Below are 21,594 nucleotides of genomic sequence, written 5' to 3'. Positions count from 1 at the left end.
TGTTCAAAGTTGATGATTGTTTTGGTTTTGAAAATATACAGTTAATTTAAAACGCCTTAAAATCATTGGAGTTCATCACAATAATGAACCACTCCAAATCCTATTCATTTCTAGTGTCACGCTAAAACATTCCTTAAGGATGATGTACCTCTAAAATATTCATTATACTCTTACAAGTAACAAAAAAAATGTCTTACCTTTGTAGCTCCATATTCTCATGGTTTCTAAGTTGGTGAGTCCCATTAAGCCCTATTACTCGTTGCATCCCAAAATGTCATTAGACTATTCTCTTGTTTCAAGACCTTTGTATGGCCTTATAATTCCAGCAATTACCTTAACCTTTCGGTACCTCAGTCGATGTCTATGATTTTAGTGAATTATGGTGTCACATTCAATCCCTTTGTTATCAACTTCAAACTTCCGTTACATTGCCGATAACATTTCTTTTTAATGATTATGACTGATTATTATTTTGACATTGTTGTGCTTATATTAGTCTCTTGATCATCTAAGTTCTAACAATCATACCATAATCCGTTTTGAGAAGTACCAAGGCTAGATTAGGAATTTGAATTCACACAATAAAAGAGAACTGTTATGGGAAGTTTGTCCTAAGACTTTCCATGATCTCAAGACAAAGAGAGACTACTCACTCATCATAGTGATGAGCTTCTTAACAAAATAAAATAAAAAGATAAAAACAAAGAAACTTTATTAAAACAGAAAAACCTTTAAACGAGTTTTCTATGGTGTGCGTAAATATTCCAACCTTTTAATTTGAAGATTCTTTTTTTAGACTTTCATGATATCAAATTCTTGCTTTAAAGGTACTTACACCACATGTTATTTGAAATAATTTTGATTTAGCTCATGCCACATCATCTACTTTATACAGTCAAATACCATGAAGATCTAAAAGCCAAGAGTTTTTAAATTACAAGGTTAATTCTCAACAACAAAAAAATACCGAAGGTAAATCATAATTCGCTCATATGATAAGAGTAAAAAATGCATTTAATCCTTACTTTAATTATTTTTTCGTTATTTTTTATTCGAAAATGAGGAAGCATGGAATCATAGTTAGTCACCCAAAATAAATGGCAATTCCTTGGCTCAATTTTACCACCACGGTTACAAGAATCAAAACCTTTGAAAATAGAACTTGAAGAGCCCAAATCTTTGCAAATAGCTCTAGAAAAAATTTCACAAGATATTTACCACCTTGGTGTAGAATCGGACATGATGAGCGGAAATTTTTGAACTTGATGAGCGGAAATTTTTGAACTAACATAAAAGTAAATTGACAATTTAATAATTTTTTTGGTTTCAGCCATTATATTTATTCAATGATTAATTATACATGAATAGAAGGCAAACAGTCAACAAGCTCTTCGGCTAGCTCTTTTTTGATAGCAAAATCAATTCTCGTAAACATAATATTTATGGACCTATGAGTCATGACACTGATGTGCATGACCCTTTGAACTCTATGTAAAAATTCAATTACCTATGGTGCTAGGAAGCCAAAAATGTCAAAAGCAAATGGTATAAAAGCATGTTGGTTGTCAGAACACGTTTTCTCATGTTTGGTCATTTTGTTTGACGCAACTTTTAGGGTTGCATGTCCTACCGCAAAAGCCCTGACCCCTATTTCCACGAGTGGTGAAACCTCGGTCAAGTCCACACATGCATGTTTTCCTCCTATCCATCCGTACACCATAATATCTACAGGTCTAAGTGTTGATTTTCTATCTAGTGGGTTAGTCGAGAAGTTTAAATGGGTCTCCTTCTTCACTGATACTCCTGCCCGCCTGAATATATCTAAAAGGACATCCCTAACAAAGTCATGTTTGTACTTAAAGCCAGAAAACTTCTTACAATGAATTGCATGCTCCCCAAAAGCATCATGGCATGCCTTACAACAAACCGTGCACACCTCATCGATAGGAAATGGACAAAAAAAATATTGTAAAAAGATGGTGGAGGATGAGTCACATGAAGAAGAAAAAGAAATGTATATCATGAAAGTTCTGTCTTCCATTGATCTTTTGAAATGAACAAGTGAAGCGGAAATTCATTTGAATTTTTTTTTCTCACCATAAATGTTAAAAATTGTGAAAACATATAATCTAAGTTTATTGGTTCAAATGCATGAGTGGATGCTACAAATTTTCCTTTTACATATTTTCTCATACCTTATTTTATGAAAATTACATTTGATCCAAGAGGAATTGATGATGGGTTCACACTATTTCCGCCATTACCAACTTTCAAGAGGAATTTCGTGAAGCAAGTGTCACTTGGCCTTTGTCCTTCAAGCTATGGCGATGACCCCAATGAAGGGAAGTACTATCTAACATTATCTTGTTTTTGTTCTATCTTATTTCTTTTTGGTTGTAATTGGTATTTTTGTTAATATTTTTGCAAATTTTTTCCTTCTTGATAAACAAAAAGGATTGTGCCATTTGAGTGATAAATCATCATTGACTTTGACTCTCAAGAACTTGCCTTAACCATTTTGAAGCTAATTTTTACTCTTGAAGCATGTTGTGATGAAAAATGAGCACTATAGGATTCTTTCTTTGTTTGCCTCGTGATATATAAAAGTCTCTTAAGCTTCATTTGAAATTTTCCCTTGATGTTTCAAGTAAAAAATGAAACAATAAAAAAGGAAAAGAAAGGGGATGGAAAAAGAAGAAAATAAATGTATGATGAAAAAAGAATAAAAAATAATAAAATAGAGATCATGCTCAAAGTAGCTTGTATATCACAAGTCAAATGTGAAAGATGCTTGGTTCATTTTTTTTTTTTTGAAGTAACTTGGTTCATATTTTAGAAGGTTGTCTAAATTGGTTGAAAAAGAAACAAAAGAATTTTTTTATATTTCAACCCTTTGGAAAAATTACTACTTTGTTTGTTTTTTTCCACCTTGCAATCTTTACCCGTGGCCTGTTACAACCCTTTCAAAAGTGTATTTTAATTATTTCTTTCTTTCACAGGAGATGTGGTAGAGATAATGGTTTATATTCAAGCTTACTATATTAGGACATCGTCTTTGAAGAAAATTGAGTGAATTTCAATCACCTAAGTTATAATGAGTGATCTCGATTAAATGGAGTTATAATGAGTGATCTCGATTAAATGGAGTGGAAGACAAATGGATTGGTCCTATAAATGAGAGACCGGTGCATTAATAAGGGAACATAATCCATTTCTATGGTACTCCCTCCGTCTCGTAATATTAGTCGTTTAAGGTTTGTGCGCGGTTATTAAGGAAATGATTAATTGTGTTGATTTCAATGGTAAAATTAGTAGCATTTACTAAAACACCCTTATTAATTGCAGTTAGTGGAGTAGTTAGTTGGATGTAATTCAATAAATAAGGGTATAATAGTGGAAAAAAAATAATAAATGCTGCATTGGTATTGTAAAGTGACAATTATTTTGAGAAAAAAATAAAATGGTAAAGAGACAATAATTGTGAGACGGAGGGAGTATTTAATTTGTCCCATATAAGACAAGAGTACTTTGTGAATTTCGCAACTGCGTCAACATTATTATGTACATTCGTTAACATGGAAATAAGAAGAAAACTAGTTTAACGTATAAATAAGAATATATTTTCACAAAAACATACAATAAGATTATTATTTTTGGCCGATATACATACATGCAATAAGATCCATGACAGTTATTTATCAAGGATGCCTTACCATCATAATGTCTTTGACGGTTGGGGTGTGAGTTATTATAGAAAAAGGCCACATGAAGAAACAAACCATGTTGAAAAAGTTAATGATTTGATAGCCCGTGAAATAGACACAAGCAAATGCCATAAGTTTGAAACAGGTAGCAAAAGGGAGGGCTAATCTAAGAATTTCAATATAATCCAACCCAAAAAAGAGTGAACCTGGGCATTGTCAATTCTATAGTTCTATGTAATAATATAAGCTAATTTGTTGGTCCACCAAAGCATTTATGCATGAGAACAGAAGCATATGGCAGTAGAAAACGTGTTGGTTTTGGCTTCATGGATAAATCTGCATCACCTTATAAAATATGAACCCCGTGGTACAGACATAGATAAAATTATTGCGGGTTAGCCGAAACACTGGAAGTGAATCCTATGAATCCATGGATATTTTATAATGATTCATTGCCTTTTTTTTAATAAATATGTATATAAATTAATAAGTCACGTTTGATAGTGTATTTTATAAAAAATTTCAAAAAAAAATTATTAATTTAAATATACTGAGAAAATTATCTAATGGGAATTGGATTTGACTCGGTTACTCGGCTTAACCGTCCAATGTAAAACTAACGTCTAAGAATTAAAATATAGTGCATGTTTGATATCAGATTGATCCATCGTAGTTTTGACATATAAATTGTGATATAAAAACATACATATGATTGACTAACTAGAACTATTCATATTTTTTAGTGGTTGTAAATTACTAGTACTACTACGTTTTTTCATCAATTATAGTATGCTTTTAATGAAACTTCGGTTCTTCAATAATAGAAAGAAAGTTGTCCTTTTATTAGATCAAATTATCTGCACTCATTTTTATAAGACCTGTTCTGGCCTCTGAACGTTGCATAATTAGTCTACCACATGGGTAGCAGCAGATTAAAGTCGTACACTAAAAATATAATCAAAGTTACATCTAAGTGGAATCATTCACTCAATACTAAATACAACTGTTGTGATACCTCAAAGCGGTGGTTAACTAGTATATGATGGTTATTAATATAGTCCAATTGTGATGTAGGAAGGCGGTAGGAGCCGGATTGTTCGTATCGAAAAAGAAGTTACGCGTAAGAAAGGTTGGACATGAATTGCGCGAATTTATCGTCTAACATCAGAATAACTATTATTATACCTTTTTGAAGACCCACAATTAGAACACATGACTTTGCCACAAAATATGGACTTCTCAAGTCATTCGAGTTCGTCTGAAGACTAAAAATTAGCTTTTACTATTTCAGCCACATTTTAATAACTTTCTATTTCATCTTCTGTTTGGATATTTGACACATTAGGGTTTACTTTAGTATTTGAACGATTCAGCTGTGGTGAAATAGACATCTTTCCATTTAATAAAATTTCAGATAGTTTATTTACTTTTCTAGTTGATTACAAAGCCGTAAATCTGTAATTCACATGCTTGACATTTGTAAACTTTTCTTTTTAATCTAAGTTTAACATTTGTTAACCCACGCTTTCGACCATGTCAAATTAAATTATGCAACTGAGAATTTGTCCTATATGGACTGCGTTCAAAGACATCTTAAATCTGGACAAAAAAAAGATTATCATAATAGCATGGTCCATCCTATAAGAATATATAAACAAATCCATATTGATGAAAGGTCGAAAACTGAATTGCAGGACAAAATGGACAGGACTGTACTAAATGAAGATGTGTCTCATAGTATTGAATAATGAGCAATTATAGTATTAGCAACATTTTCTTTTTAACACTCTCCAGTACTTACTTTTTTATTAGCTTAAATTATGGTAGATCTCATACTTTTTTTTTGGTAGACGAAATGGCAAAACCATCATTTATTATAAAAGCTAGACTTGATGAGCTAGCTTGTTTGCCTTCATCCCTTGCATGTTTCCCTCCTAAGCATGTAATTATTGCTAATCTAATCTTCCAACCACACACTTAATCACAACCGTTGATTCAAACTCTATTTTCAAACTCCTCACTTTCTCTCTCATACAAAAACGTCATAATGGCAATTGAAAACTGTGCTAATCATACTCATTTTCCCTCCCTAATACGTAATTAATGTTAATCAACTCAGTCAACCACTCTCTTTATCTCAGTCGTAGATCTCATAACCTTTCATGTATTAATATTAATCAACTCAGTCAACCACCCTCTACATCTCAGCTGTAGATCTCTTGACCTTCCATGAGATTTGAAAGTTCAACTAAAACTTAAGACTATAGAGATGCATGATTTCAGCCCTAAATCAAAACAGACTTTCAATTCCCTCTATGTCATAAATGTTGGTGCGCCTGGTATGCCTAAAAATGGGATTTCAATAATGATCGAGTAAACACATAAAAGGCAAGTCAACATGTATGCATTTCAGGAAAACTAACCAATAATATCATTTAATTATTCCTTGTCTGCTTTTAATAGCGTTTAATCATATCAAAACAGATGTGTTATTGGCAATTAAATACTCATGCCAATATTAAAGGATGTCTTTTTATTGAGTCACGTTAATTGTGCAAAATAGCAGTATTGTTAGTATATACAAAGTCATCTCAATTAATGCATTTGGTGAAGAAAAAGTAATGATATTTATTGAACTTAATGATATTTCATAAAGAATAAAAGGAAAATTACCACGTAATTATTGCTAATCGAATGTGTTAAATCTTGACCTGTATGCTCATGATGGTTAACAAATCAAATTTCAAACATTTATGAAACTTAATGATGTTTCATTGTGAATAAAAAAAACTTATTGCTCATACGAAATAGAAGAGGTTAGTAATGCTAATCGAATAAAAGAAAAAGGTAATGAGCTTTATGGAATTTAATGATATTTCATGAAGAATAACAGAAAAATTAACACGTAGTTATTGCTAATCGAATTTGAAATTGTCATTCATCCATGTTACAAGTCAAATTTCAAATATTATTAAACTTAATGATATTTCATTGTGAATAAAAGAAACTTATTGCTCATTATTGTTAATCGAAAATTCAGGTCATGAATAGATGGTAAAGTAGTAAACCAATGTCCACGCCCAAATGTCAACTAGTGGTATTTATGATTGACACTAACATCTTTTGAAATTGGAAACGTCATAATGCATTACAAAGCATTATGCAGTAATTGCTTTTATGGCTGCAATGAATAGTAATTATACCAAAGAAGACTATGGTCATTCACATTTAAAATTTTCAAATTCAACTTACCAATTACGTATATAAATACCACTTAGTTTTGAGAATGCAACCATTCTGTTCTTTTAGCAAAAATAGTTGTTTCTTTCAATTGCTAAGATGACAAACATTTTCACCCCCATTTCAGCCGTGACAGGTGGGAAGAAGGATTTGAAGTTGATTGTACGTGTGGCCCATATATGGCTGATCCGTGATAAGGAAAATCCAGACGATATCATCTTCATGAACATGATATTGGTTGATGAGAAGGTATATTATACTCCCTCCGTCCCTATATCTAAGCCCCCATTTGATTTTATTTTTGTCCCTAAATGTAAACCCCTTTTCAAATTACTGGTTGCATTTATTAATTTTTTCCTAAACATACCCCTAATTAATACTACTAACTTGTCTTGAAATATGAAAAGTCAAATTTAATACATATACAAACAAAGGACAATTTGGTAATATTAATACACAAAACAGACACATTAATTACACTGACAACATTTCTTAAGAAATGTGAAAAAGGCAATGGGTGCCTACATTAAGGGACGGAGAGAGTATAAACTTCATGTATAACCACGAACACTAATTCAAGTTGCCACTACGATTACATATATTCTGGTTTATGTTAATGACATGTTATTTTTGTTTAGCGAGGACGGATCCATGTCACTGTTCGTAAATACCTGGTGTCAACGATTCAAAGAATGGTTGAAGAAGGAGGAACATATAAGCTGAAGAATGTCATGGTAGGATTTAACGAGAGGAATTACAAACTCTTGCCACACAAGTACAAACTTAACATGATGGGAAATGCAAGATTTACTAAGGTGATTGCAAGCAATGTGCCTCGGAACGTGTTTGAATTCATGTATTTCAAAGACATTTTGATCTCTCCGAAAGAGGATGTGGTTGCTGGTATGAAATCCTACCTTTTAGTTATACGAATTTGTTTTTTTTTTTTTTTTCTGTTTATGTAAATGAAAATGCAATTTTTTTGTTGTAGATGTCATTGATCATATAGTCGAGAAAGATAGTGTAAGAGAAATCGAGAAGGGAAAATTTGTACTTGAAGCAAAGGTTATATCTGGAAGTAACATCGGTGAAAAAAATTTCATACCCATGTTATCTCTTTCACCGTCTGATGTTAAAATTCCTTTCAAATTTCAAAGAAAACAATTTCCAATATCTGTTTCATTTTCCATGACAGTCATGGGCAATCACTTAAAAATGTTTGAATTTATTTGCCGAGTCCTGTGTTCTCGCATGATCAGTTGCACGTTGCAATTTCCAAAGTCACTTTAAAACAAGGTTTGAAAATACTAATCGTTGATGGAGATGGATAGAACACTAATACAATCTCGAATGTTGTTTATCACGAAGTCTTTCGTAATGTATCTTGATGGTTAATATTCAAACCTTTTTGTTTTGTATGCTACCATTTCATTTTGTTGCTATTGTTGTCTTATAAGGGAACATATTTTTAAATTGTTATAAAACTTCTATTATATGTTTACATTTTTGTGACTGATACGATTAACTTCTACGTGGTATGATCCGTGCGGTAGCACGGGTCAAGAGTCTAGTTATAAACTCACACACACAAGTGGAGGTACCGGGGTTCGAACCCCGATCATGGCATCCGGCCTAACAATTTCGGCATTTTGCTAGTTGAGCTATAATTAAAAATGGATTTCACATGAATTGGGAGAAACTCTTGGGTGAACCCAAGGATTTGGACCCTCTATTTGGTCACACACATAAAAAAGAAAAAGTAGAAAAAATAATAATTAAATAATAATTAATTTTCAAATGATTATGGCATGTCCACTTTTTTGTGTGTGTGGCCAAATAAAGGGTCCAAATTCTTGTGTCCATTCAAAAGTTATTCATGAATTGGTGGGTCATACTTCAGTTTCATCCAATAAAAAATTAGCGTTGAAAAAATGTCCTTAACATTCTTTAAAACTTGTTAGTGTTTGTTATTAGCAGTGTGGTTGAAATAGAAAGTTTAAGCATTGTCAAACTTGAGTTTTTTCGTCAACTAAGTTTTGTTTAGATAGAATTGACTTGTAAACTCCTATAAGTTTACATAATATTAAAATAATATCAAAATTATTATATATACATGACATATGCCGTATATACATCAATAATTCAAAATTTTAACCTACCTCCGTTCATTTTTAAATGTCACTTTTTAACATTTTACACAAACCAAGACACTCAATAAATGTTACTTTTTCTTATACAATAATCTATACTTTTACTATAATAGCCTTAGTCATTTAATATCTTATTTCATATATTTCTCTCTCCACAATAAATAACTAAGGATAATGTTGGTAAAACAACATTTATTGTTGCATTGAACTTTGAAAGCGACAGTTAAATAGGAACAAAAAATTTCTCCAAAAGTGACACTTAAAAAAGGAACGGAGAGAGTATAATTTATAAAGCAAAAAAAAGACCAAATCATCGTAATAAAAGACCATGTTCATGTAGTGTAAGCACGACTAAGTTAGGAGTTGTAAGGATATTAATATATAGATGTTGAAGTTTGAACCTTAGACTCCCTAATTCTTCATATTCGGGCACTAGATTACTTGACAAAAAAAAGTTATGTTAATAAACTTGTATCTAAATTACATAAATTACCCCACCAAATTATTAAATGAAAAAAAACATTAAAAAACAAGAGTTTAATAAAGTTCTAAAGTTACTAACGTTAAAAACAAACAAAAAATTAATTTCTTCAAAATTGGATAAAATCAAAATAAATTAACTTCGATTTTTACTACATTAACTTGAATAAAATTGGGTTCAACTCAGATATTATCCAAATTTTATTTTCATGCAATTTAACTCTAAATTTAAGTTAAAACTCAACTTTAACAACCTTGAGTTCAGGTGATAGGGATTAAATTATATATTTGAAGGTCTGTTGTTTGAAATTTTTTGTTGAAGAGAAGAAAAGGGGGTGAAGAACAATTCTTGAAGACTTTTTTTGGTATGGTGTTCTTGAAGATTTTTTTTTTACGTAAGATGTTTCATTTCCAAAGACAGTTATTCACACAAATCATGATTATAGACGTAACAAAAGCAACTATGTTAAAATAATTTTATTCGCTGAAAATAGGTTCAAAGGGTGCACTAATATCCCAAGTCCATAATTAAAATTTAACGAATTAAATATTATTTTCAAGTTTTTTTTCTTCTATTTTCACGTGTTTTGGTGAGGGGATCTAATACTAAACTTGTTTTTGCTATAGCTAAATGATTATCAAAGAGAACGGATAATTCAATGCAAATCATGTGGTTTGATTAGCAAGAACTGAGTAAAAAGAAGCAAAACCTCGAAATTTTTTAGAACAACGGAAAGCCTACTGGACTGAACAAGAGAGAGCTCATCTAGAGTCCAAACAAGAAGTTGTGCTTAGCCTTTCCATGATTTCTCATCTCACCAACAAAATTGCTCATCTCTCCTACACCAACCGCAGTTAATTGAAATATCTCTATTCATCCAAAAGGAGAAAATTGTCTTTCACACTTCACACAATGCTAAAAAAAATACACCATGAAATAACAAATTTAACCTTAAATTTCATCGATAGTTAACTACCGTCGGTTAAAATCCATCGACAGTTAACTGTCGATAAGGTTATATTGTTAATTTTCTGGTGTTTTCTAGCAAACTTTGATGTGGTAACCACAATTTTTCCAAAAGGAAGTATGAATGGGCTTAAGCCCTCTTTACTTTAAAAAAAGAAAAAGATGTACAAATAGGTTTTTTAATCTAAGGAAAAAATACATGATTAACAAATCGGAATTCGAGCTTAATAAGGGTGTTAGATTGAGATGGAACGCATCTCTTTTAGCTTAGCTAAGGGTGATCAAGTTTGAATATGAATTTAGAGTATCTTTGATACTATGGGTGACATCTGCTACCTTTGAGAGAGACTGATATATTATGAATATCAACAAGAACTAAACATGAAGTAGTATGAAAGATAAATAATTGAATAATTGTTTAATGGAAAATGCTAACTATTGTCCCGAGACACTAATTAAGGAAACACGTCTAATTAGAATTTTTTGGAATTTGTGTGATTAAATACTTAAATGTGTATAAAATGTTGTTTTCAATGCAAAACTTATCTTTTTTATTTTCTTAATTAGTTCCCCAGAAACACTAGTTAGCATTTCTCTTGTTTAATTACTTATATGGTTTAGAGTCCGTTTGTTATAACTTTTGTTTTCTTCAAAAAAAAAATAATCACTTTTAAGAGTATTGCATATGTTTGTTATATATTTAAAAAAAAATAATCTAGAATCTGCTTCAAATGAGAAGCTCTTGAGAGTAACTTCTCAATTTTTTTTTCCAGAGGAGACAAAAAATATGGGTCAAAAGATTGAACTAATTTTGTAACAAAAAAAATCCATTTTATAAAGTTGTATCTAAACAAACTAATTTTATTTTAAAAATAATAATTTTTATTACAATAAACAAACACAAAAGAAATTTTGATTATGAAAAATCACTAAAATAATCTCTAAATTATTTTATGTCAAAATCACTTTTATTTTAACCCTTAACAAGGAGACCCTTCGACTTTGTTTGAGAGTTTGGAGGGGAGGAAAAGAAATGGCTTTGGGGGGATGAGAAATATAAAGAGAAAATTGAGAAAATTTTCACATTTTTTGAATGAGTATTTTTGTAGAGAGTAATAAATTAATGTTTATTATTAATATATTTTTAATTTTAAGAATATTATATCAACATATATTAAATTTGAAAAATTCATATAAACTTTTTTAAAACCCCCAAAATCCTCCTCCAATGCAATTATTTAATTCCCTAAAGGAAAATGCTACTTCTCAAGAAAAATAGCTTCAAGAATTTTTCAAGAAATAGTTGGCAAATTTTAATTGGATGATTTATTTGTTCACTTCCTATTTTTCAGCCACACCTCCTTGAATTGTGGCAAATAGTGCATTGTGATTGGCTATTCTTTATTCTTGAAGAATTCTTGATGTTATTTTTCTAGAGATATAGCATTGCTCAATGAGGAGATTTTTATATTTTGAAGAAAAATAAACCCCCATAAATCCTCTCTTCGCACTATTATTAAATTTGAAAAATTCATATAAACTCTTTTAAAACCCCCAAAATCCTCCTCCAATGCAATTATTTAATTCCCTAAGTGAGGAGATTTTTATATTTTGAAGAAAAATAAACCCCCATAAATCCTCTCTTCGCACTATCATCTATTTTTTTTTCTCAATCCCTCGCCTCCCTTTTCCTCCAAACCCCTGACAAAGCCTTAGATTCATAGAGACATTTATTAAGTCGTTAAACTATTTAGTAAAAAACTTGCCTGTAAACTTTTCAGCAACCTAGAACAACACATACATGAAAACATGTTACAATATCGGTTCACTACAATTGGCATCTATATATATATTTCCAACTTGTGAACAAACACTATTCACACTAACCACTATATCAACAGTTAAACAAAAGAGTGTAATACTTCTGTACTCTTACTGTACACAATAAACATAATCATTCATGCAATCAAAAAGGCATCATAAAAATTATATTTACATGCACAAAAACAACCCAGATTAATCAACATCAAATTAATACGAGTAAAATAAGATTTTCAGCACCTGCTACATAAGCATGGATGATAACTATTAAATTGATTGATAATTTCATTACTTATGGCATTGAGCAGACAATAAGATCATACCATATCCATATCTACTTGGTCAGTATCATATGGTAAATAATACATAGGGTGTTCTATAGTTTATACATGGAGTTTGTGAGAAATTAAAAAGCTAACTATCCAAAAACATAACTAACTATCCCTCCAAAAAATAACTGTTGGAACACTAGTTAATTCTAGTGAAGAAAATTGGAAAGAAAAACACTATGAAAAAAAACTAGTGTGTGGGTGTGACTTAAAAATGTCCCACATTGAAGGGTCACCCCAACTAGTAAGTGTTTATATATGAGAAAAGTGACCTCCAAGGGTGTGCCCTTGGGGTACCCAATTTTGTGAACGGGTGAACGCTTAAAAAAAAATTAATATATATTTTTTTGTCACTTGAAAATGTTAAATTAATTAATTAATTAATTTAATCATTATCCGTAAGCGCTACGCGTAACAAACAAATTTGTTACGACCCGACCCGATCCAAAAGCATATCCAGAAACTTCCGGATATATCCAATTAAGAAACAAAACGCGTTTGCTTAAGGATTAAGCAGACTTAATCCCCAAGTCTCGTTTTTTGTTACAAACTCTCCCTATAAAAGGAGAGCTCGCCCCATTTGATTCTTTACACCGAAAATTCACAGTCGATGCTTCCTGTGTTTTTTCCTCTCTTCTCCCTCCGACTTGTTTTTAACAAGTTTCTTCTGCTTCTACTCCTTTCTGTCCCTTCGGTATTAGAGTGTTCTTAAGACCACAGTCCCTTGGTCTTAAGTTCATAGTCCCTTCGATAATATATGATTCTTCGGAATATAGAGTACTATTAAGATCATGTTAAAGAATGATCTTAACAGTATATATATTATTTTAATAATTTTAAGGAGAAATGGTGGTATCACCATATTTGAGTGGTCGTAGTGCCATATTCATGTTTTGGAGAAGTTAGAATGGTGATAACACCATATTTGAGTGGTCTCAGCACCATAATAGAATGGTAATAATACCATATTAATTTGAACGGTTTCGAATAGAGCGGTTACGTACCGTATCGAGTGGCTTCGATCAAACGATTGAGCCATATTTTGAGGGTGTAATTCTCGAACGATTTTTCTACAGTGCAGCAGTTAATCGAACAGTTGTAGCTAGGTTTGTTTTATCCTGGAGGCGGCGTGGTTGATAGTCTACCTTGCACAACTTTGGGTAGTGCCACGAAACGTCTTAAAGAGAGCGACCTGGTCGTGACTCAACCTAGTAACAACTTCGGTAGATGATAGAATTTGGAAATTCAAATTTAACAGTTTGGAAATCCAAAAACAACAATTTTAAGACGTTTCGATTTGCTATGTCTACCGAAGAAGTTACATATTGAGGTTAAGTTGTCCCTAAACAGATTAAGGATAAATCAAGCTATAGAAATGCACCTTTCAACTGAAACAATGAAGTGTTTGTTGTTATAACAACAAACACTAAGAAATCCAAATATCACTTTTAATGGTAAAACGTGAAGTTATTGTGGATAGAAAAATTGTCTCTCGGCACTTCCACTTAGTTTGGCATAATGTTCTTTATTTAATAAAAGGATTAATTAAACCTCATTCTCTGTTTGTTATGCAATCAATTGTTAACTTGGTGAGTATAAAGCAGTTTGCTTCTGTAGCCTCGTGGAGTAGCTAATGGTCCAGCTATAACCAAAGTTAATAGATGTAATGTACCGAGGAAAAAAGGACAATTTACCATCTAAACAGTCCATGTTTATATGTACAAAATATCAACATTGAAAAATCAAAGAATGGACCAAATTGAAAAGGTTTTTTGATGAACTAGAATTTATATGAGAAACTTGTTCTAAATGTTTCATATAAAATTAAGAAAGAACCTGAATTTCAGATTTCTATCGAATAAGACTGAGTTGACTCAGACTTAAAGAGAAACTTGTGTACCATGCATTCTTGTGGAAAAAGATTGCACTTTGATGGTATGTTAAATATTAAATTCTCCTTCTATTTTATTAGTTGTGTGATTTTAATATTTGACATATCAAAATTGATCATGAACAAGTTTAATTTTTGAGTAACTTGGACTTAATTCCAACGTTATATAATTAGACAATTTTATTTATTGCAGTCAAGATATATGAACCAAAAGTTCATATAAATCAGAATTTAGAGAATTGAATCTTTAAACATAATAAATTATGATATGTGTTAATTTGAAGACACATAAATTAGAAATGATAAAAATGATATTTTTATCATATTTATTGATGACTGTGAATTTTGGAAAATAAAATTGATGAGCTTGAATGTTCAATTTTTATAACGAAAATTGAAATTTATAGAGTTCCCAAGTCTAAGAACAAAAATTCTAATTAAGAAATTTTTGAAGAAAAGACAATCCAACTTGTCTTATTTTTGAACTTGGGATTGTCTGGACTATATTTAGATCTTGGACCCCAAGAGAGTTGAACTCACTAGTAGAGCCTATGAATATGTATTCATCGGGTATGCGATAAATAACGAAACATATAGGTTTTATGACCTAAATGTTAAAGTGATCATATAATTTAAAAGATGTCGAATTCTATGTATATATTTACCCCTTTAACTAAAGAATAGTGGGGGCACTAGTGGGGGCTCTAATGGGAGCCCGACATTAGTAGGGGCTAAATAAATTTCCCTTTAAAAATTAAGAACTAGTGGGGGCACTATATCTAATCATATTCATGTAATTAGAAATAGTTATGAAAACATCATACGAGATGTTATAGAACCTCAAGGAGGTAAGAAAGCTAAAATTGCTAAAGAGTATGAACTTGGTTTATACAATGGAAGAAGATCCATTAAGCCTTAAAAAGCTATATCCTTAATGGATGCTGAATTATGGCAAGAAACAATAAACGATGAAATGGATTTTCTAGAGTCTAACAAAACATGAAACTTAGTTGACTTGTCTCATAGTTGCAAAACCAATCGGTTGTATTTGGATTTTTGAAAAAAAAAAAAAAGGAACTAAAACCTGATGGTACGGTTGATGAATACAAGGCTTTCCTTGTAGTCAAAGGTTTTAGAAAAAGAGAAAAATATAGACTTCTTCGACATTCATTCACCAGTCACGAAAATCATATCCATAAGAGTACTAGTCCCTTTAGCCGTCGTTTATAACTCGATAGTACTCCAAATGGATGTGAAAGTTGCCTTTTTATGGTGAACTAGAAGAACAAGTCTATATGAAACAACCTGAAAAATTTTGCAATTCATGGACAAGAAAACAAGGTCTATAAGTTAGATAATTATTTGAATGGTCTAAAATAAACTCCTGAGGAATGGCATGAAAAATTTGACATTCTAATGTTATCGAATGAGTATAAAGTGAATGAAAGTGACAAATAATATTTGCACGATCATATATCTCTATGAAGACGACTTGCTCATATTGAAAGATTCATGTTATGAATTATGTGAAATCATTGTTTATCAACAACATTGATAAGAAAGACCTAAACAAAAAAATTGAAGTAATTCTTGGTTTCAAGATTACTAGATCAGAAAAGATAACTTTTTTGATAATTCTCACAAAGTTGAGAAGATCTTAAAGAAATGTAAACTTGCAATCACATATTATGATCCAAGTGTAAGAACACTTGAGATGGAATTAGAAAAACAGAATATACGAGCATCATTGGCAGCACTTAGGTATGCCACTGAATGTATTAGATCCGACATTGTCGATGTCGTGAAACTCTTGTGCAAGTTTACTAGTAGACGGATGAGAAGCATTGCCATGCTATAGAAAGAGTCATGAGGTGCCTTAAGAAGACTATGACTCTAAGATTACTTCACTAGGAGTAACATATTGTACTTAAATGGTACAAGATATAGAATTGAACATCTTTCAGATGAATATTTAGTGACTAGTGTTTGCACATTGAGCATCACTAGAGGAGTTGTTTGTTAAAACAAATGATATTGACTCAGTCCACTATGGAATGAATCTGAGATGAGAACACTAGAGAAAACTAGTGAAGAAGCAAGTTAGCTAAGATTCTTGCTAGCTGAAATCCCTTCACGGGAGAAACCGTTACCAGCTATGTTAATTCATTGCGATAGTACCGCGGCTATTGCAAAGATTAAGAATCGTTATTACAATGGTAAGAGACGACAGATAAGGCGAAAACATAGCACGATTAGAGAGTGTATCTCTAAATGGAGCGGTTAGAGTTGATTTTGTACGTACGAATGAAAACTTAGCTGATCCTTTGACGAAAGGACTTAATAGAGAGAAAGTCCAAGAAACATCCAGTAGGATGGGACTAATGCCTATAGCCCACAAGTGATGGTAACCCGACCTACATGACTGGAGATCCCAAGAAATAGGTTCAATGGGTAAAAACAAGTCATGAAGTGGTAGAACATGCTATGAGAGAAAGAATATAGAAAGCATGATCCTGCAGCGAAAGAAGGATGAGGTAATAGTAACTCTTAATGAGATCTATACTCTATGTTGAGTGGGGTACACAGCTACAGGAGTACCCTTGATAGACTCACCTATACGAATGTGGAACTTAGGCCGATCCTATGGAATTTCGAGGCAGAACTCCTAGAGCATTCGTTAAAACCGGGATACACGTGCAGGGCCTTAAAACGCACGGGCTTTTAGAATACACCTATGAAAAGGTTTGTGTGTGGATTCTATGTCTGAGATAGAGTTCAATGCTGTAAGCAACTCTTGTTAAATCAGAATACCTTCCACTATGCAAAGGTTCAAGTTGTTGGCGACACCTTTGTATATTAGCAAATCTTATGGAAACGTTTTACGTTATTTCTCGAAACCATTTTGAAGTCAAGTGGGGGATTGTTTGAACACTAGTTAATTCTAGTGAAGAAAATTGGAAAGAAAAACACTATGAAAAAAAACTAGTGTGTGGGTGTGACTTAAAAATGTCCCACATTGAAGGGTCACCCCAACTAGTAAGTGTTTATATATGAGAAAAGTGACCTCCAAGGTTGTGCCCTTGGGGTACCCAATTTTGTGAACGGGTGAACGCTTAAAAAAAAAATTAATATATATTTTTTTGTCACTTGAAAATGTTAAATTAATTAATTAATTAATTTAATCATTATCCGTAAGCGCTACGCGTAACAAATAAATTTGTTACGACCCGACCCGATCCAAAAGCATATCCAGAAACTTCCGGATATATCAAATTAAGAAACAAAACGCGTTTGCTTAAGGATTAAGCAGACTTAATCCCCAAGTCTCGTTTTTTGTTACAAACTCTCCCTATAAAAGGAGAGCTCGCCCCATTTGATTCTTTACACCGAAAATTCACAGTCGATGCTTCCTGTGTTTTTTCCTCTCTTCTCCCTCCGACTTGTTTTTAACAAGTTTCTTCTGCTTCTACTCCTTTCTGTCCCTTCGGTATTAGAGTGTTCTTAAGACCATAGTCCCTTGGTCTTAAGTTCATAGTCCCTTCGATAATATATGATTCTTCGGAATATAGAGTACTATTAAGATCATGTTAAAGAATGATCTTAACAGTATATATATTATTTTAATAATTTTAAGGAGAAATGGTGGTATCACCATATTTGAGTGGTCGTAGTGCCATATTCATGTTTTGGAGAAGTTAGAATGGTGATAACACCATATTTGAGTGGTCTCAGCACCATAATAGAATGGTAATAATACCATATTAATTTGAACGGTTTCGAATAGAGCGGTTACGTACCGTATCGAGTGGCTTCGATCAAACGATTGAGCCATATTTTGAGGGTGTAATTCTCAAACGATTTTTCTACAGTGCAGCAGTTAATCGAACAGTTGTAGCTGGGCTTGTTTTATCCTGGAGGCGGCGTGGTTGATAGTCTACCTTGCACAACTTTGGGTAGTGCCACGAAAAGTCTTAAAGAGAGCGACCTGGTCGTGACTCAACCTAGTAACAACTTCGGTAGATGATAGAATTTGGAAATTCAAATTTAACAGTTTGGAAATCCAAAAACAACAATAACTAACCAACCAACCACCTAATAACAAACTCTAACCAACTATTTTATATATTCCTAATATCTTCCCAATTTATCTATGAATGAAAATTTGAAAGAGTTAAAAGATTTCATAACCTCATCACTCAGATCATAGCAAGAAGTCACCATGGTCTTCAACTGCAATCCTCCTACATTTGAGCAAGTGAGGGTCACAATCCAGTGGCTACTTTTTGTTACAATTGTTAGCTGGTTGATCTCCTTAGCTGTCATCACCTATGGACCCTCTAATCCCAGCTTCCATGTAAATGAAGCTTCCCTCACAAAGTTCAACCTCATAGGAAACAATACCTTATCTTACAAGTTAGAAGCCAAGATTGCATCAAGAAACCCTAACAATAAAGTCATTGTGCATTATCCGGTCATCACTGCAAATGCAAGGTACAAACTGTTGTTTTTGGATTTCCAAACTATTGTATTTGGATTTCCAAATTCTATTATCTACCGAAGTTGTTACTAGGTTGAGTCACGACCAAGTCGCTCTCTTTAAGACGTTTCGTGGCACTACCCAAAGTTGTGCAAGGTAGACTATCAACCACGCCGCCTCCAGGATAAAACAAGCCCAGCTACAACTGTGCGGTTAACTACTGCACTGTAGAAAACCGTTCGAGAATTACACCCTCAAATATGGTACTAAGACCACTCTTTAATACTGAAACCACTTTAATATGGTATTATTACCATTCTATTATGGTGCTAAGACCACTCAAATATGGTGTTTCCACCATTCTAACCCTTAAGTTCTCCAAAGTATCAATATGGCACTATGACCACTCAAATATGGTGTTACCACCATTTCTCCTCAAATAAAAATATTGAATAATTTTTATATACCGTTAAGATCATTCTTGATTCCAACGGGACATTGTTTATTCCAAATAGGGACTATGATCTTAAAAGTACTCTTTATTCCGAAGGGACATATATTATCGAAGGGACTATGAACTTAAGACCATTCTTAATTCTGAAGGGACATTAAACCGAAAAGGGACTATGGTCTTAAGAACACTCTTAATTCCGAAGGGACAGAAAGGAGTAGAAAAAGGAGAATGACTTGTTGAACAAGTCGAAGGAGGGAGAAGAGAGGAAAGACTCGTCAACACAAGTCAAGAAAGGGAGAAGAGAGAAAGAGTTCCCGACAACTCAATGAAATTCTTTGGTGTGTGGAATGCACTGTGTGAGCTCTCTATTTATAGAGAAAATTCACAACTAATAAGTGAGAAACTTTGGGAACAAGTAATATGAGAAACTTTGGGAACAAGTAACATATTACTTTGCGATTAAGTAATTCACATATTAGATCTAGTACAAAAATATCTTAATTGAGTACTAAAATATATTAAATTTAGTACAAAAATATATTATATTATGTACCAAAATATTTTAGCAAAACTTGGGGACTAAGAAAGCACTTTCTAATAATGATTAAATTAATTATTTAATTTATCATTTCCAAATAATAAAATATATATCAATATATATTTTTCTCTAGTGCTTATGTACCCCCATTAATTAGAGGTACACCCCCACTATATAAACACTACTAATGTGTGTGTTCCATCCGATGTGGGACTTCCACTTTTTTCAATTCACACAACACTAGTTCTACCCAACATGGGAATTTGTGTTTAGTCTTTTTTACTCAATTTCCACACATGTTCCAACACAAACAGACTAAGTTTGCTAGCTTGAATTTGAGATCTTTTGATCAAGGGCACAAGAATACCACTTTTATTAATCTAAAGTTTGAAGGGAAGAGTGTGATCAAACTCAAACCTAAACAACTTGGTGAGTATAATGAAGAGACACGTTTAGGGATCTATCATCACTTGGCTATTGATTTGGATTTTACAATCAAATATAAGTTTGGATTTCACAAGACTAGTCGCTTCAAACCACCAATCGTGCATTGCAGTCCTTTGAGTCTTTCTTTGATCACTTCTAATGGTAACTCATCATCATCACCACCTTATTTTCATGTCACTAAATGTGATGCTGGTTTTTTCTTTACAAATCGTGGACGTAACGTTAATAATCCTTTGTAGCCATGTAATATGAGTTAGCACTATGGATTTCTTTAGTTTCTTGATATAGAATTTGTTTAGTTTTCGATTCGTAGAGTTGTATAAACTTGTGCTACATGTGTGTATATGGCTATGTGCCTATGTTAGGATTGTTTACTTTGGAATTGTGATTCCAGATGAACCGTGAAATGAAAATTTAAAAGTATTTTGATGTTATTTTTTATGTGATTCTTCTTTTTTTTTTTAAATTGATTTATGGATTTATGTTCTGTATATGGGCTATGTTTGTGGATTATTCATTTCTTGGCATAGAAAAATGAGACAAAAATCTCAAATTCATGTTAGGTGTATATCACATCCATTATTCGGTTTGTTTGTTGTGAACGATTAGTGTCTTTGGAGGATTCAAATTTGATTTGCAAAGTACATTATATTATAGCGAATGAAATATTTATTATATATATTTAAGCCGTGAATTTATATGTATGTTATTTTCCTCTAAAAAAAAACTTTTGGATCTCTTCCTTTAGAAAAAAAGAGCATTGGATCTCTGTAAATGATACATTTTTTAGAAAGAAAAAAAAAACTGACGCTCATCTAGTTTTATCCAATTTGGGATATTATTTTTCACAATTATGTGCAGAGATAAAAATTGAAGTATTGAACCAGTAGTTAACCACTAGTTAATCTATTTCTTTTTTCTTATTGGATTAAAAGGACACAATAAGAGGCTAATTAAGAATTGTAATCTCCACGCTAGCAACTTTGCACAAAACTTATATGTACAATGGATTCACTAGATGTATTAAATTCATGATTAATTATTTTTATCCTTACTTGATTAACCATCAATGCACCAACTTACATTATGAAGGCAA

The 21,594-nt window shown here is 32.1% G+C and overlaps 2 protein-coding genes across 2 annotated transcripts; both read left to right on the top strand.

Moving 5' to 3' along the window:
• Nucleotides 1-7,043: 7,043 nt before the first annotated feature.
• Nucleotides 7,044-8,275, top strand: LOC146943846 (uncharacterized). The gene is made up of 4 exons (XM_085747739.1): nt 7,044-7,193; nt 7,583-7,847; nt 7,936-8,009; nt 8,204-8,275. Exons 1-4 carry the CDS (start codon nt 7,044-7,046, stop codon nt 8,273-8,275), a joined length of 561 nt encoding a protein of 186 aa, XP_085603865.1.
• Nucleotides 8,276-18,801: 10,526 nt separating this feature from the next.
• On the top strand, nt 18,802-20,879 carry LOC146943845 (NDR1/HIN1-like protein 10). Its single transcript, XM_085747738.1, has 2 exons — nt 18,802-19,075; nt 20,358-20,879. The coding sequence occupies exons 1-2, from the start codon at nt 18,802-18,804 to the stop codon at nt 20,735-20,737; spliced, it is 654 nt and encodes a 217-aa protein (XP_085603864.1). The 3' UTR covers nt 20,738-20,879.
• The last annotated feature ends 715 nt before the right edge of the window (nt 20,880-21,594 follow it).

Source organism: Medicago sativa, chromosome 2 (genome assembly GCF_051527215.1).
Source record: "Medicago sativa cultivar Bolivia chromosome 2, Bolivia_mono, whole genome shotgun sequence".
In the NCBI taxonomy this organism is placed as follows: Eukaryota; Viridiplantae; Streptophyta; class Magnoliopsida; order Fabales; family Fabaceae; genus Medicago; species Medicago sativa.
Note: the sequence above shows the minus strand (reverse complement) of the source record. Positions and strands in the feature narration are given on the sequence as shown.